The sequence below is a fragment of the Neodiprion fabricii genome, chromosome 6, assembly GCF_021155785.1.
Source record: "Neodiprion fabricii isolate iyNeoFabr1 chromosome 6, iyNeoFabr1.1, whole genome shotgun sequence".
Taxonomy (NCBI): domain Eukaryota; kingdom Metazoa; phylum Arthropoda; class Insecta; order Hymenoptera; family Diprionidae; genus Neodiprion; species Neodiprion fabricii.
This window is the reverse complement of record NC_060244.1, coordinates 11,245,050-11,264,007: the sequence shown is the minus strand read 5'-3', so window position 1 is coordinate 11,264,007 and position 18,958 is coordinate 11,245,050. Positions and strand designations below refer to the sequence as shown.

The 18,958-nt window shown below is 40.7% G+C and overlaps 1 protein-coding gene across 1 annotated transcript; it reads left to right on the top strand.

The window, feature by feature from the left end:
• The first annotated feature begins 272 nt into the window (after positions 1-272).
• On the top strand, positions 273-15,474 carry LOC124185388. Its single transcript, XM_046576105.1, has 4 exons — positions 273-741; positions 12,523-12,608; positions 13,393-13,617; positions 14,204-15,474. The coding sequence occupies exons 2-4, from the start codon at positions 12,528-12,530 to the stop codon at positions 14,780-14,782; spliced, it is 885 nt and encodes a 294-aa protein (XP_046432061.1). The 5' UTR covers positions 273-741; positions 12,523-12,527; the 3' UTR covers positions 14,783-15,474.
• Positions 15,475-18,958: the final 3,484 nt, after the last annotated feature.

The window sequence follows — 18,958 nt, the reverse complement described above, 5'->3', positions numbered from 1 at the left end:
GATTTCGTTCTGTTTTTCCATTTGTTGATTTCTGTTTTTGCAGGTGTGTTTGTCGAAAACGCGCGCATGCGATCGTCACCCTCTCCGTGGTGCATTGTACGGTTCGATCCTCGTTGAATTGGCCAGTAGACTCGCGTGTGCGATAGCGACAATGCGGCGCTCGGTCGAACCTCGTGTAAAATGCACTTTAGCGTCAGAGGACAAGACAAGTTTTACTGGTTCGAGGTGTAAGGCCCCGGGCGATGGGGCTTTTTACAGTCTCCTCCTATATGTACAGTCTCCTCGGAACAGTCTCTTGCGACGGTCGTAGGTAGTCGAGATCGGGCCCCGGGTCCAGGAGAGGAAAGAACAGCACGCCGCCACCGCCACGGGGCCGTCGAGATCTGCAGCTTGACCAGGCTCAGTCGGCTCCTGGCAGCCTCCGCGCGACGCACCAGGGACCTCGTTAAGAGTCAGGATTCCGATCGCGACGAGGACGGTCACCGATCCGATCGCGTACGCGACCAATTGCGCCGAATTGTTCTACACGCAGGATCGACACGCGAGTCGGGTATTAACAGCCGCGTCTTTGAATTGTACGTATACTTGTAACCGCAGAAGTACGTAATAGGTATATTAATCGAATTGATAAGCGGGAGCAGCACGCGAGTGTAAATCGGTTCGCGAATCGCGATATTCCAATTTCCTATCGTCTAGCTAACTGAAGCGGAGGTGGTACATAAGATACAACCTTCTTTTCCGGTGAGTCTCTATATTTTGTTTTTCATCATCCTCATTTACTCTCGACCCCGTTCTCGCTTATCGGCAATAAATCGACGCATCAGTTCATCATACGTCGTGCTAATCCTCGATTCGCGACTTACGTCATCGTTGATATTTGTCCATTTTGAGCTAGCTAGGAGCCTTGTCAGACTGGTTGGCTTTAGGCGCAAAAGAATTGCGGCCTTACCGAGCTGCAGATATACACACACGCCGTGTTTCCCCCACCATATGTACATGTTTTACCTCGCTAATATTCCGTGCCGATTTCCCAGCAAGTTCCTATACCGGCTTGCTTCTTACTTAGGGCAACGACCGACGAGCGGTCGAACAAAACCCGCACAAATGTTTAATAACGATCGGCCGAAGATCGTTTGCAATTTTTTTCATGCATTACTCGTTTGATTTTCATGATTTAAGATTGTTTTCCTGTCTTCCCTCGATCGCCTTTCGTAAAATTTATCCAACCGATTGTTGAAAATCGACTGATACACCGAGACACGATGACTGTATGAATCGTCTACCGCGACGAATTAGAAATTTAGATTTTTGTATCCACGGCAGACGCTGGGTACACATGCGTATAGGTATAACACCAATAATTACTGACGTATACATACGACCAACACGTTTCTTCTCAGCGGATGTGCGAAAATGCTCCGCACATTTACACTTGAGCGAAAATAATAAAAATTTCACGATGCGATAGTTTGAGCTCAACACTAGATCTCTAGAAAAAATGAAACTGACGGCGTAGCAATTATTATAGTAGAATACGACGACGATTATGGATACTCACATACTGATATGTTATTGATGCTTAAGCGAAGATAATTATCGGCTAGGGAAAGAGCAAGGATTTCGAAACAGTCGAGTCATGATAATATTAATTGCATTTGAAACGAATAAAAGTGAAAGATATCTTGCGATCGGTACAATAAACCACAGCGTGCTGCATGGATTGTTGCCCACGCAATGAGGATCCAGCGGAAGAGCGGTCATTGGGCCTTGGTATACGTATAGCTAGAAAGATTACCAATGCATCGCATTTTCCAAACATAAATATGGTAATGACGTACGGTGCTCTGTGGTCCACCGGAGCGCGTGGGTGCCAGTTAATAAGATCGTACGCGATAGCGATACATAAAGAAAAGGCGGTCACGCGAGGGAGAAAGAAGGAGGGAAAAATGCCGGTGCCCGGAGGAGCTTTACGAATAAGAAGGGAGAGAAAGAGGCGGGTGGATAGGACGTCGAGAGACGAAAGAGAAAAAAGAGTAAAAGGAAGAAGAAAAAAAAAGGCGACAACAGCAGGGAGGATGCCCCGAAAACACGGTCGACGTGTGGCGCCATCTCAACTTTTCTTATTCCTTTTCTGTTTCACCCATACTGATTCTTCCCGCGTACGAGGCCCCGGTGGGGGGGGGGAGATTCTTCGCCGGCCCAAACTCAGCCCCACGGGCCCTGAGGGGGGCCCAGGGCCCGACGTTCGACGCTCGACGCCCGCGCACCACGCGCGTATACCTCCCAATACAGAAAGCAATTCGTGTGAAGGAGCCAGTGCTCTACCTCTGTGTCTTCATGCACGGACCAACACCGAGAATACCCTCTTTATAGTTGGGTAGCGCGGAACAGATCGTTAAAATGTAATGACATTGTTGTTTTTAATGCCCACCTCTTAAAAATGGGCGGGTATATCCGAGGGGACTGCACATCTTTTTCCGAGGCTTGTCTCGCAGGGATACGTAGGTGTATGTTTATGTATGTATATGTATACCGTATACCTATGTTATAATAGCATCGCTTAGAAATAAATTAACAACCGCGCATTCGGTGGCGCGAACACCTTTCCGACACCTTGGTGAGAAAGGTCATAACGACATAACCTCTTCCGATGAATTTGCCCCAACGTTTCATGATTCTTTTTTTGTTTCTGAAAAAAGTAAAAAATCAGCACATGTTAAAACACATGTAGGTATTTCTTTTTTCGTAAACTTGTTTATTTTCAGCCATCAAGTAATCGAATAATCGTAGCCTTTATATCTAATTTAAAAACATATTCGATAAACATAACCTTCACTTTCTTTCTCTCTACGCATCTACGTTTTGTCGATTAAGAATTGTTGTACGGCTACGAAAGGTTAAACCATCACGTCATACAAGCGGTCGAAACATCATCCTTCTGCAATTTCATTGGTTTACGCAGTTCAAACATTTCTTCTCATTGGTTCACAAATTGTAATTTCGACATCATCATCGTTCATTCAACCAGTTGTCCGATTCTCCGTGACTTTCAAGGTTACCATTCGAAAAACAATCGCTTGTACGGCGAACCGTCGCCACGTAGTGATGTGGTCCCTAAATTGAAGCCCAAGAAGCCTTTGCGGCATTCTTGAGAAAAATCGTTTCTTCTCACGGCGAATAGAAACAATATATGCACTGTGTATGCAACGTATTACTCAGCATTTTCTTGCATTTGCATTCTGTAGAAATTTCTCGTCCCGCCGCGACGCTCGTTGCATTTTCGTTACGACGCCATTTTGGCGACTCGCTCGTCGATTTCATCACTGAAGGCTGCAACCTGCAGCGACGTTCAGAGGCTGAAGAAGCGAAATTATGCGAAAAAAGACTATCGTGAAATGAAAACAGCCCACCGGTTAAAACACAACATTTCGTACATGGCCCAAGGGCTGCGGCTGTCTTTATCTTTTCAAGAATCATCCGGTGGCAGACTACGTTGCATGCACATCATGGCTGTGTAATTGCGTCGCGGTACCTGCAAGGCCTACGATTAAGCGAGGTGTAGCCAATACAAATGTGAGGAGGAATTCTAACGTAGGTAGGTATGCCCGAGGAGGATGCGTAGTACTGTAAGGTATTCTTCGAAGAACGCAAACATCAAAGCCGTCGGCAAATACCTAAGAATCTCACGAATGTATTTGTTTTCACGGGTGTATGTCACTCGCCAAGCCTATAGTGGTGACAGCCTTCCTATCTACACTCGTGCGACGCTTACATCCCCGATACTCGCGGTTACTTGTCGCTAGCCTCCATGATGCCCATCGCCACGGTTTCGCGCAAAATTTACTTTGCGCGACTGATTTGCGACTCGCGCGTTTGAAGGTACTTGCGCACATGAACGCCGGGCATAAGCCTACACCAAGAGCGCACCTGGAACGACGGGTTGGTAGCTTGCGGTTGGTGACGTCGAAGGTGATCCGGCCCCGGCGGGGCATGGATCTTTGGTGTGTATTATACACGCGTATACAGCCACAAGCACGCCGCGACATTAATGCCGTTGTGCGTACGAGTACGCGTGATGGGACGCAAGTCTGTGTTGGTACAGCGCTAAGGCATCTACCTATCCCAATATCAGATTACAGACGAACGGACGGACGGTCGGGCAGATGGTGGTGATGCCGTTTGCGCGGGGACTCGTTCGTTTCAGTTTTATTTCGTTTTATTTTATCTTTCCCGTTTTTCTTCTTCTTTCTTTTTTTTTTCTTACTCCTCTCTTCGATACTGTATAATTCTGTGAAATCTCAACCGTCGACTCACGGCAAGAATCGCGAATATGCAGTACGCGACTGCGGCTGGTGATTGGAAGCCTTTAAACGTTTCGAGTGAATTCTGATGATCTCGAAGACCGCTTTTTCTCATCTGCAGCTGCTGCTACGTGGTTACATACTTTGCACCAGCAATGTTCGTTCTGAGTTCTTGATTGGATATTATACCCTGCTCGATACTACATATTTGAAAGTTAAATGTCATTACAGACATCTGTAAATACCAACTCTGCCGTGAGAATATATTTGCATACTAAATTCTAGACTTTTTTCGTTGTTGCGATTTTCGAGATTCCTTGATTACGTGAATGAAAAATATAAGATATCAAAAATTAACGATGAAAGCCAAACACACTTACGAGGAATAATAATTTTTTAAGGAAAAAACAAAGTACAGGTTCAGAATCATTGCTTTCGATGAGTGAGTTCAACATTTCCACATAAATTCACATCGAATGTTAGAGAAATTGATGAAAACCTATGGTTCTTTCAGAAAACTACGATATAAAAAATTTGTCTATTTTTACGAAACGGCCCCAGAGATACAAAAAATACAAAACTAAGAGCTGCATGTTCGGCTTTCAATTTCACTTGAAATTGTTGCAAAGCATATTTTTCATTCCAGCTTACACGTTGAAAGTAACAATTTTAATCGTGAAACAAATCCCAAACTCGTAAATCTCAGGATTTTCTGAGTATACATATATCATTTTTCGGTAAAATCTTGTTGTACATTTCCGTCAACATCTGCAATGGTAATCGAAATTGAGTGAAAATCTGACGAGCGTGCGACGCACTTACAGGTATCAAGTAATGGAACTACACCGCCTCTGTCTTACGAGAGGAACGTGTAGCAGATAGCTGGAGGACAAACGGTGTTACAACGTGTGTTATGTATTTCGAATGTATATTAAACGAGCCCGCAGATGGTCAAGGGATGCAGCTTGTGGAACGATCTCGTGTAATTACGGACACGACCGGATAGATTAAAAGGAACGTTAACCGTTCGACTTGTAAACTATTCTGCCGACGCCTTACTAAATCGTTTATTCGGGTACTACGTAATTGCTGCGATATGTGGTGTAACAAACGGATAACCTTATATTATACGTATAACATAGGCATGCGTGCGTGTGTGCCGAGGTAAAATCATGGTGGCATAATCGTTAAGCGTTCGCGTACCTGTACAAATACACGTGGTTATATATATAGGTAGGCACATAATAAGGTATAGCTGTTTATCAAGATCTCCGTTATTTTTTAATTTCGGCACTTTCTCGTTGCGCTTTTACACGTCTATTTCATATTCGTGGGTATACATACCTGTTTACACATGCTCACGTTGATGTATTTACTCTGAACTGACAACTATTGCACGAGACTATATGTATATAAGTATGGACACTGAACACATACCTATATTATATGTATACTGCAGTCAAATGCCAGCTAATGAAATTCGGTCTTTCAAGTGTATACCTATTATATCGATGGCTACCTGTATATGTATATTCATACCGGTACTTGCACTTTTGGTGTTGCCATCACGGACAGCTTCATCCCAATCTCAAGCATTCAATTTAAATTGATGTGTTTAAATGTAAATTATGTTTACACACGTCTCCGACGAACTTCAAAGTCGCTTGAATAATTAACTCTATATTGGGTCCTTTGAAGAACAGAACCGCGTCAGCTTACATTAATCGACGATTCATTTTTGCTTGGGAGATTGAAATTGCACGTCAGCCAAGAACGAATCAAATTTCAAATTTGAACTATTCAAATTTGAGCAGCGAAGAGCGAAAAGTATTCGTGATTTAATTTTTAGCATTCGTCTCAGTTGTGTCACTCGAGAATTTTGAAATAGAATGAAAACGAAGAGATGATAAACTCCTAACTCTACTGTCCGAGACTTTCATTAACCCTATAATGTAGCTAATAAATTATTATTTTTTATGAGCATGAAACTGCTACGTGGGATCGAATCAATCAGAAATATATATTGACGTTGTAATTTATAAGTGAAAAACAGACCAGCAAATGAGTGGCTATGAAAATTAACGGCAATTGTAGAATACTCGAGAGGATATACGGAAGTGAACTTTGGACTATTATACGCGGGAGTTAGCTAGATCGCAAGCTATAATTTAATTAGCGTAAATGATTTACCAAGTCCGTTATGCGCTCGTACCTTGATTTTGAACTACAAATTAGTATCTTCATGGTATTGCTGAACGTGGAAAGTATGGCTCGTAGGGTGGTAAAGGATTGCTATATCAGAAATAGAACTAGGGTTTGGTTTTCCATCTGTTTAAATTACGACGATGTAGCCAAAAATCTGAGAACATCGGCATTGCAATGAAAATGTATCTCGCTTTTGATAAAAACCAGTTCAAAGAAAAAGAATCAAGGCGTGCAGGAGTCCTTTACATGTTTTGTGGCAACGCCGTTTAAACCGGCGAGTTCCTCAAGTCTTTTTCATGTACCTAATAGAATTTTCATTTTTATACGACCTCTCCTCTGGACGAAAAGTAGTTTTAGTTCCGTCTTCTATACCAGGAGGGAAAAAATCGATACACTTCTGACTCAATATGAATCTGAAAGTTCGCTTTAATTGCCTACCTTCCTAAAAACGGCTAATGTAAAAGAATTTAACAAGTGTACAATGGGGATATACAGGGGAGAAGTTAATTTGAAAAATTGTCCGTCAGAGTTGAAGGAAGCTTTGAATTATATTTCAAGCTTTGCGGAGGAGTGGTTTACGTTATAAGAGACGGTTTCTTTGATTGTGGAGCGATAGGAAGGTTGCGCCGTTGAGTGGCAGCGAGGTGCATATAATATAGGTAAGTCCTTATTGTTACGAGAGAAGGTAAAGGCGTCGGAATGGGCGGAGGGGGCGGATGGGCACTTTGCGGTTTCGGAGCGCGTCGAATTTTGTTAAGAATCAAATTAAACTCACGGCTGAACGTAGCCCTTTTATTCCCTTTGAAAAATAAGCAAAGCGAATCCTGCAGCGAGAGTCTGAACGAAGCGAACCTGGTGCGAAGAGGAGGTGCCGGGCTCAACGGAGCAACAAAGAGCTATTGAGCCGGGGTGCGATTTTCGACCGGAGATTGCAGCTGTCAGGGGCGGGCTTCGCTGGCGTCAATTTCAAGACCCTCCCTCCTCTCTTCGGCATAGATTGGCTCAATGTTTTTTAATCACTTTTTTTCCAATCGCCCCGATAAAAAAAAAATTGCATACAGCTTCAGGAAAATATTATATCCCCTCGCGTGATGCACCTGATATGGCTCCGATCTGAAAACCGGACAAGTACAAGTAGAATTCGCGCTCTGAGGGTTCCGTATAAACTCGATTCATTTTTTTATTTTTTTTAAATGTGATATAACTACAAATTAACTATTTTCTGACGTTTTTTTTTTACTTGTGCTATAAGACCTTACTTCACTCCAAATCTCGTGATTCTAGGTTAACGGGAATAGGTTTTGATTTGTGAGGTTGCGAGTATCAAAATATACGACATAAATTGCCGTATCTTCTGATTGTCTTGCCTTAAAAGCTTGAATTTTTTGCACCTCCAAGGGAGCATAGACCTTAGTATTTGATATTAATTTCAACTTGATACCTCTACCCGATACTGTGAAAACGGCTCTTGACAGACGGACAGACGGACAACGAAGTCATCCTGTAAGGGTTCCGTTTTTTCGTTTTGATGTACGGAATCCTGCAAACGGCTAATATGAGACTCGAATATGGGAAAGGTGGATGGAATCTTTGAATAACGATAAAATAAGAGCTTTTTACGTGTTCTTTTATGCCAAATATTTAGTTATTATATTGCAACTTGTATTTTAGGATCTTGTTCATGTTGGAAATATAATAAGTCATTGAAAGAGAGGCTAACTACAAGGATAGACTTGAGATAGAATTAAGATTAAGACTTAAGATTCTGAGTTGACCCTCTAGATAGTTATTATTCTATGGTCTTCTTCGTTTGTCAAATACAACACTACCTTCTTGTAACAGATGCCATCAGTGAAGCTAAACAAACGCTATGCTAATTGTACGAAGTTCTGTTTCTTGTTATATCCTAATAAATACATTATAAAGGTTAAAGTGTGCTATGAAAGAAATCATGTCCCATAATCAACTTTGCTACAGTTCAAAGCTCGTCCAAGTTTCTTCAAGTGACTTCATTTTGCTCTTATAGATCAGGGATTATGCACGTTGTAGAATAAAAAATTTCTGCTCAGAAAACTCGCAAGTTTTCGGTCAATAATCACCAGGTATCAGTGAACCCCAGATTGGAGCAGAAAGGATATTGCAGTTCTGTTCTCGTTAACGAAACGCCAGTATTCTAAGCCTGTAGTAATCTAAACTCATATTCACCGATACTGCTTGCAGTAGATACACGTTTATTCTGCTCCGCGCCATCCGCTACGGCAATGAAACTCATGTCAGTCTGAAAAGTTTATCGAACCAAACATTAAATTGTGCAGAATATCGTCTTGATAGTGTACCGAAGAAAATTATATCCATGTGAAAAGGAAAGGTCACTCTACTTGCGCTACAGAAACTTCTCTTCACGGAACATCACGATCGGTGTTACTCTCTGTCTACATAGTACAAATGTTGAAGAAATTTCGTACGTTCGTCGAGTTCTATACAGCTTCGAAGAATGCGTCTTTTGAGAGCTGAAGTATGTAGAACGAATTTCTCAATTACGAAAATTCATCGCAGTGATGAGGTACAAAAGTTTGAGAGATAATTCTGTCATATGTAGTTTTACGTTTTGTATCGCGAACTGAAACCAATTATCGTAAGGGATTGAATGAAACGATGCTTAGACGTTGAACATCTGCGGTTTACGATTGACTTGTAATTCTCTACCAGAATACTATATTATAGAGGTTCTGGAAACGCGTGATCATCGTGCAATGATTGTACCCAGAAAAACTTCTTTATCCTTTAGCTGGCACCTTGGGGTTGTTCGCGACCTAGGGGTTCTTAGTCAAGACATTCGTAACGTGAATGTTTCTGCCGTTTAGAAAAATTTTAACCACCTTAGAATTAAAAATTATTGTGCGATTTTTTTTTATCTTGTAAAAGATACTTAAGTGAGTATCCGAAAATAAATTCAAGTCAAAATTTTAAATTGCCTTGGTGCATGGCCTCAACGTGCCAGTAATGTAATGCTAGATGAAGGGGCCAGCTAAAAGTTAATGTATCAAGAAATTTGATGCGATAACTTGGATTTTTAGGCATTTGAATAAAAATGTAGCGAAATTGTATTGAATTAGAATACGATTACGTTCGTTCTTTTTCTCATTAACGCAGGACTTTATGCAAAAAACATTTTCGATCGGAAATCGCGGATTTTTTACCTAGAATACTGTTCAATCATATGAGACGATTCACTCTACCAACATTCTTTGTTTTCTAATGCTGCAAGGGTTCCTTCAACGGACTTGAGAATTAAATTCCTCGACGTTATTTCAAAACCTATCGCATAGCCTGTTCCTAAACGACCTCTGCTGAAGAAACGATGACCGGCAGGCATTACATGAGGTAGAGTACGTTGCTAGATATAACTTGTGAAGGACGAAATTCCGCTCTTCATTTCCGAGGTAATAATGCTCAACTCCTGAATGTTACCAAAAAATTCGAAAAAACCCTAAAGTGAACAACGCTTCACTGTGTCGGTATACTTATAATTCTATCCTTTATCATCCGGCCATCGAGATGGAGCCCCGGTTTAAATTCTCGGCCCGTTTAGTTCGGGGCTGCAGCTGCATGGCTGTGCAGTGCACCTCGGTAAAAACGCCTTACGAACGGGGACGGCAGTACCTTTACTGTGAGGTGTTGACCAACAATAGCAGGCTGTCCTTTGGCCCTCGTAAATCAGCCTTGGGCCCCTCGATACCTGGGGACCGTCCCTGTCACGTTGTCCACTGCCATTCAAATCTTCGTTCGGCGCGAAGCCTCTGTTAAGATGAGGACCGGATACCTTATACACCCGTTCCATTGCAGCTCGGTGCATTGGTACATTATAAAGGTTTCGCTGAATCCCGCAGACAAGAATTACTGGTTCCCCGTACGCCGGAGTCGTCCATGTAATACCTACCGCATGTGCATAATGCATGCGAGTTTGCAACCGCGGCTCCATGAGTTGGCATATACATATATACTTATATATATGTGTGTGTATGAACTGCGAGAATACGTGTGTACCGATGCATGCCTACATATATTGTATACATGCAATTTAGCGCTATTGAAAGACACCGTAAGCTCCGCAGGTAGGCTACAGGGGCCACCATCCTGCACTGCGCTGCGGCACCTTCGTGTAGAATCGTTCTTGGCGGAGGCTGCTGCAAGTTCCCAGAACTTGAAATAAGAAACGGTTGAAAATCACCGACGCTGAACGTCGAGGCAAAAGGCACAAAAAGCAATACAGCGCCACACGCAAAATAGAAAAAACGTGAGCAAACAAACAACAGGGAAACACAACAAGTTAGAGCGAAACCAAAAGGTTCGGAATGCACCGTATTTCAGAGAAAAATTGGTGCTATCAAAGAACGAAAGTCACCTTTGTCAACAGACAGCATCTGATACAGCCGATCTGTGCTCGTTAGTGTCAGCTTGTCTGGTCCCCACGTTTATGGTGTGTGGTGTGCGTGCATACACGTATTAGCCAGGTGAGATTCCACGGCGTTTAATTAGCCCCGTTTTGTCGGCAACTCGTTTCTTATTTCACTATATTTCTGCTACTATGTCACGAATATAATGAGCATTTTTGCACCTCAAAACGACCGTAAAGCCAGCTAAACCGTGTGTGATTTTCCACATTTTTGCACTTGAGGTACCTGCAGGTGTTAAGGAAGACGATATTTATTTGATGTTTTTCGAATTCGTTAAGCCGTAAATCGTACTTTGAATAAGAAATTTAGAAAAGTCTCATCTTGCCATGTAAGCATATCACCGTGTCTTTTCATACATCATTTTTTTTCCATCAATGCTCGTGAAACTGGTTGTCTCGAGGATGCTCGGCTGCGAAATCCGAATACGCTTGAAAATTAGTGCCGAGAGCCATTGTGAGATCACATCAGAAGTTTTCACAACTGGTTATAAAATACTTAAGGCATTGGTTTTAAACACAGTGTGAAGAAAAATCATGTGTTTTACTGCAATTTAATCAGAAACATTTACAAGAAATTACTGAAGTTAGCAGTGGGATAAATTTTATCTCTTGTTTTTGGTTTTACATGATTTTTCCAGATTTACACGAGACCCGCATAAAATGATAACAGGAAACGGTCTGGAAATACTGAATTCCCAACTCAAAGAACGCAGAAATGAAAAGTTATAAAATTTAATCGTTGCTTTGACTCGAACAATTTGAACGAAGTCAAATATTGAGTCTATTGCTTGAATACCCTATCTCTCATGAACATTCCTATACACAGTTTTGCATCTTCATGTGGTCACTTTATGTCAATTAAATCGTTGAATGTACTAAAATCGTATTCCTTTTTCCTTTCGCCTATAGTCAAGTTAAATTTCCATCAATAGTGACAGTTCCGAATTCCCGGGATGTGATATTTAGAACACGATTCGATATTTTTGCTGCAGCAATTTGGTGCTGAAGGCGATGAACAAGCTTCCGCGTCGAATATGGGTGTGAAGAAGAATTTTTTATGTTCATCTTACGCGTTTTACAGTCTGGGCAGGTTTAATGCAGAGCGATTGTTGGATGGTCATAATAGTCGGGTAGGGCAGTGCGGTTGTGTTCCTACCAGCAAGTGACGCAACTCGAAGCGGTCGTCGAACCTTGGTCGACCTGGAACCTCACCTGCAGCACGAGGCCCTCGTATCTGCAGCAGCCATTAACTTTCATTCATGCGAAAAAATCAACGGAATTTAAATGACCGTGTTTCATTGCGTCCGTCTAGCCAGAACTCCCGTCGCCACATGATAGTTGAGCCTATCGAAGGGCCGCAATAGGTCGACTTCCAAAAGCATTGTTCTGAGCTTTTCAAATAGACCTTCGTCTTTTCATTATGATGATTGAATTTTTTGTCCATTTTGTTTTTTAACACCATGCAGATTTACTCTAATTTTTGTTTATTTATCCAGAGAGCTTTCAGATCTTGGAAGTTTGACAGACGTACTTAAATGCAAAACTTTTCAACTGTTTCAGCAAACATGGGCTTGACAACAATATCGACTTTTCTGGCAATCTTGACGGTGCAATTCTCGCTTCTACGAGCCCATCGAGAGCATAAGGTACGCTGATATTATCCAGGTAGGTGATGCCTATCTCAACCTTTCACCTTTCGATGTATTCCCATTCGATATAAGCGGTAGATACCTTTGGGCGTGTGCGTTTATAGGCTTACACGTCCGCAGCCTCTTCCTGCCCATAGAAGGGTCTCAGACATGAATCGAGGCCCAAGAGGCAGCCCCCGTCCTTAAAAGACTCGCAACCCTCTATGGGCATCAAGGCCCGATTGTACACAATGCGATGTATCTTGGGAAGTGCACGAAGCTACGTCTCGGCGGTACTAAAGAACGCTTCACTTTGGTTTGCTTTACCTTTCTTGCAAGAAACAAGTCGGAAGATAGCAAAGCTGAGAACTTGTTCGGCTAAGGATTTTTCGGCTTATAGTAGCCAAAAACAGTCGTCGGATGTTTTTCAGTTAAACAGCAAGCACGAGAGACTATTTATCGAAGGTGATGATTCTGGGGCGTTCGGTTTCCCGGGTCCAGAGTTGCTGCAGGGCGTTATATCCTGCTTGTTTAGAAGACAAGGTTTATTGGTGAGGACAAGGTTAAGCGAGCAAACGCGTTAAAAAGTCACAAAGAAACACAAGGCGAGTTGGGCTAACTTGCACGGTAACCCGTACACCTCCCAGTCGTAAATGTCTGCCGTCCTGGCGTTTATTGATGCGAGGAAGAATTTGTGGGGGCTTTCCCCGCTCTGCGTCCAACCATTCCATATGCAAATTTTCATCCTGCCTTTTACTGCGCCGATATTTAACCTGCGGTACTGGGGCGTTGTTGTTTTCAGGTGCACAACATCGTACTCTATCCCGACAAGCACAGCTGGTGCAAGACAACCCCCATCAAGCAGGTCGTTACCTCGCCGCAATGTTCCTCCCAGGAATTGGATAATAACGTATGCGTGGGTGCGTGCTTCTCTTATATGGTACCGCACAGCGAACCTTCAGCACCTGGTGACCTCATAAGACCTTACTGCGATTCATGCCAACCGTTGGACAGCATCTGGCACACGGTAAGAAAACACTTTCTCGATGTATACATACCTATATGCACTTCGGTATTTTGTTGTAGTTTTGTTTGGTTGATTTTCCAATCGTGGTACACTTCATCTTAGTCATACTCAACGGGCATTCACTGCAACCAGAACGTGACGTGACTGCGCGTCATCAGTACAAACATTTTGTCAATCAAACTATCGTCGGTTGCATAATTAATTTCATTATCGATTGTGGTAGCTGAAAATAATAGTTAGAATAGTTCACAGACATTGATATCTTCTTGCTCGCATTTTTGGAATTTGTCTCAAGATGAAATCTCATTATTACTTCTTTGGTCTACGGTAAATTTCAATTGAATAAATGTTTAGTCAGCAAAAAACGTAATCGTTATTATTACTTTCGAGCAGTTGTCACCGATTGTAAACGAAATGTTTACTATGTTGATTAGAAAAATAGTAACCTACACAATTGATTAAAAATTCTCTGACGTTTACGATACCATGGACTTGGTGAAACGTCGGTACCAAGGCGTGTTGTTCCAGGATTTATGTCTGTATATGCGTACGTGTATTTATATGTTTTGTTTTCAACAACCTTTAGGTGACATTGGATTGCAAAGATGAGGAGAGCAAGCCGATCACAATGCAAAAGCAGGTGCAGATAATCACAAATTGCTCCTGTAGTTCTTGTACCGAAACATCGAAGATTAAGTTGGACTACGCACCGCTGCTGCAGGAGCCATTGCCTGAGGAAAATTTGGACAAGAATTTGAACATCGTCGACGACACTCCGGACATATTGCTGACACCAACAATCGACGCTTCGGGAAATAATTCCAGGGATGTGGTACTGGACCCCGAAAAGGTTCTGCAATTACTGGGACAGTTGAAGGAACCGGAAGGTGCAGAGAAGGTGAGTCCGGTGATGAGAGAAATTAATCAAGACAATTTCGAAAACGTTGAGGAACTGCTCGTCAAGCTTGAGAAGCGAGAACCGGAACACAAGCCGCATCACGTCGGATCGATGCATCGAGGACCCCATCATTCCCTTGTTTTGGACCCCGACGTCAAGGAGAAGATTGACGTTGAACCGCATCACCTTCATCCAGCTGTTGCGGGTCAGGAGATCAGCTACCACGACAATATACTCGGCGAAAAGGATAAAAAGAAGGATTTCTGAAAATTAGGGCTTGCTAAACGCCATTTTATAAAGTCATTTTGTACGAATTGTACGCACTTTGACGCTGGTCGCCAAAAAGGCAACGGAATAAACTGCCTTTTCTTTTAGGAAAAGAAAGAAACCTTTTCACGTAATGAATTATTATTACTATTATTACAATTATTAATATTATAATAATGTTCTTATATTAATTGAGCTGTGGTGAACCCGATGAAGACTACTGAAAATATTTCTCTAAGTGCAACTAGGTGGAAGGCAAGGATTGAATAGATCTTAAGTAGAACGCTGGGTATTTTTCGACATCTTATTGTACTTGTTATATGTACGTAAATATGTAAGCCTAGGTGCCACGGTTTTTTCATTTCACCTAATTTTGATATTTACGAATCAAGTATTGTCACATACTGAACTATAAGTGTGATACGAATACAGTTTGTATATTCGATTTAGATGAACGGCGATCGTTGAAACTATTTAAAAACTTGCTGAATTTCAATATTTACGTAACAGAAAAAAGAATTTGGTTCCTAAGCTTTAGTTGTTGCACTAATATTTGGGGTGTTAATGATTTTAGTTACCAATTATGTCTTATGTAACGCTGGTTTCTACCAAGTAGTCGCTCGTTTGAATCGAATAGTAATCTGTACACGTACATCGACTAGCGAAAAAATAAAACACATGTATTATATAAATTATATTGAGAATTTCAACATTCCCGAAGAATTTATTTATTTTTACAATGCGGCAAAAGGCAATTTGTTTGAGTCAATGCGATTTTTATTATTATTATTTTTTTATTTTTTGCGTAATTATTATTCTTATTATCTATAATAATATTCGTTGTTGAGGAAAATTTTAATATATAATGAATAATAATTATTATTATTTTAATTATTTAACAATAAATTTAAGCATTTGTTTATTATTATTTTGTATAATTTATATAAAATACTCTCCAGTAGCTATATGATATGTATCATGTATTACATATGTATGTATAACCGAGTCTTATTTTATTACTTGACTTAAAATATAGCGCCTATGTAAGTCGAACTTTGTTTCGTTTCGTAATGCGCAGTCCAATGATAACTTCTTGCTATATTTACTGTAGATCAGTACCTTCCGTTTTCTACTAGGAAATTTATTCTCATTGAATATAAATACAGTGAAAGCACATATCGTGAAAACTGCTAACAAGATAAACAGCTTACTTGGACTTGGAAAATTTGGTGACTAATTTCTGGAAAATACTGCATGACGTGATGAGCAACATAAATGTACAACTTTACGGTATCTTTTGCAAATAATCAGAAATAGAATCTTAATCTTTTCAACCGTAGAAAAATTTTGGGAATTTTTTTATTGTACAATCGAAATCACTCCTTCAAGAGCAAAAGTTTTTAGATCCGGACAAGTATGGAGCAACACTGAATACACAAGACTCGTAATATTTTTAGCATTTTATTTTCGACATGAAATTTTGTAATATTGTCTGACTTTCGGTCAATCAAATAATCAACTTTCATGAAGTGTGAATTTTTTAAATACACAAAGTAAACTCTGCATCGTAACTTAGAGAATAGATGTTAAGTCAATAAGCCATTATATATCTTGTAGCAGGTCATCGTCGACAAAAGTGAGCATTCTGACACACAGATTGTACTATTAAAAACAGAAAGATCTGTCAATGTTTTCATCGAAAATTTAATTAAAATCGAAGACATGTCATCTCAATTCATGAGCTCAGTTCAACCAACTGTTTCAAGTATTGTGATACACTAGTTAAATTGCATATCTCGTCTTATCGCATGTATAAATCTTGAACTTCTACTGTTATGGGCTGGGTTCGCTGATGACCAAACCACTCCATAAATATAACGCTTAGTTCAGACTAATTTTCCCGCATATGAGTTATTGGAATTTGATCACTTGAAAATGATCACTTACCTTTTGTTGTTAACTGTTGATTCGGGCTCTGTGGGGCGGCTCTGCGTGCTCGGCGAGGACTGGATACGGTGTTAATTGACTGATTGTTGAGCTTTTATTAGCTTGTAAACTGTGTTACTTTATTTGTGGGGTTTCAAAAGAAAAGAAAAATAATTATGCTAGACGGATTAATTGAATGGATGCGTTAAAGGTAATTGATTGGTTTACTCATGATATAAGTTTTAAAACACAATTATTCGCTTATTTAATTTATGTTTATAAAGGTGGTTAAAATGGTTTTAGTTATGAATAATGGGAGAAAAAAAAAGTTTATATTTAAGTAACAGAACACGGAATTCATTTAGCGCTTGATGTATCGATTTCGTAAAAGACCTTTTACGGATATTTAACAGACTCTTCGACTTGATACGAGTGGATTATCTAAAACTGAGAGAATGATTTCTTGTTGAAGACTGAATGACGACTGTCTGACGACTGGCTGACGACTCTCTAAAAGCAACGCTTTTCAAAGATTCGCGTGCTGTTATCTAAACTACTTCCTGATTGGTTCCCAGTATCCTTAAGGGCCAATAAGGAGGTTCTGATAAAATTTTGAGTCCTTTCATTTGTCTAAACTACCCCCGCCCTTCCGATACGGTGTAACATGAGAATTTATCGTGAACTATCCCGCCTTTTCCACTCGTGCCGGTAGGAATTTCCGTGCTTGTTTTTGTATATAATAAAGATATCCTTATTTTATGTTCGGGCCAATACTGCCCAGACAGACACTTGAGATAGACCCATACGGATCTAATCCGTTGTACGTGTTAGGTCATTTGGTTCCTCTTAGGGAGTTTGTATATACGAGTCTGTTTGGTAGGTAACAGTAAGGTTATTGATAGCTTAGGGTGTTCATTTCCCGAAGTAGTAAAAAGTAATAAAGAGAGCCGTATGCATGCAATGCGTACGGAGACTCAAAAAAAAAAAAAAATAGAAAATATAAATGTATTCATTTCATTTGACGAGGACTTGGAGGATTTAGTTTTACGTTATTATATAATATATTTGTTATTCGTTCCAAAATTTGACACGAACCTCTTCCAGAAATTGGGCGCTACTGTAGGAACAACTAAATTTAAATAGTGTAATAACCAAAGCTTGGACAGTTGTCCACGTATAAGTTTGGCTGCGAAACGAAGTTTCCGCCGAGAAATCGAGTGCATAATGCAACGAGTTTAGTACTTTCAATGGCTTCTCGTACAGCCTGGAACATAATAATAACAATGATACCCTGGCAATAAACTGCTTTGCGAACATCCACTGATGCGGCCCTGCATGCCGCAACGGCGATAACGGTCAATTTAAGTAAGGTATGTCTTGCTGCTCGAATGTGGGTAGGGCTCGGAATATGCGAGGTATGCTTCTCGCAAGATTAATCAGTACCTCTCAACCTGGGGGTAAGATCGTAACCGGATAGTTAGCCGCAATTAATTATAAGTACAGAGTTTCGTGTGCCCAATGTCCACGCACCAGCGATCGTCTCGAATTGCTCAGTATTTGTTTACAGTAAAAATTGGACTTGCAGCAATCTGAAATTCAAATTACGCTTATAAATAAGGTTTTGAATAAAAATTGTTAAGCTAGGAACATTACCAAGTGTGTCTTACCGATATAAATCGAAGAGCTTATCTTGAATCCAGAAATTATTTGTAATAGATATCAAACGATTAGAATCACATGAGACTGATTCCGAAATTTTCTCACGTAAAATTATCGCAAGATAAAGATGTGATCAACTTTACTTTCGTATTGGCCATAACCACATATAAAACGGCAAAGGTGGCCGGTTTTCTGTATATTGAGGCAGTCACAATTCTCAAACGAGAAGCGGTGGGGATCCGAACAGTTGTTGAATAATTTTTTCAGAAGACTTGACAAATATTCGAAGATGCTTAAGTCGGTCATGAATGTACAGCATAAGTCGAATCGAAGTTTAAAATGAAAAAATAAAATAAATTATGGCAATGTTCAAAAGCCAGTGAAGCTTAGATCAGCATCATTACTTTACCGAAAGCGACGGAGGCTTGAGAAAAATTGTGTGGAATCCATCTGCAGAACGAACGATATTTTTACCAAAATTCCATCAGACTCCGATTGCACTGCTTGGAGATTTGGAACTCGATTCAGAGGCGGGCAGGAGAAATTCGACCGAAATTAACAACATCGATACCTGTATACATACCTCTGGTA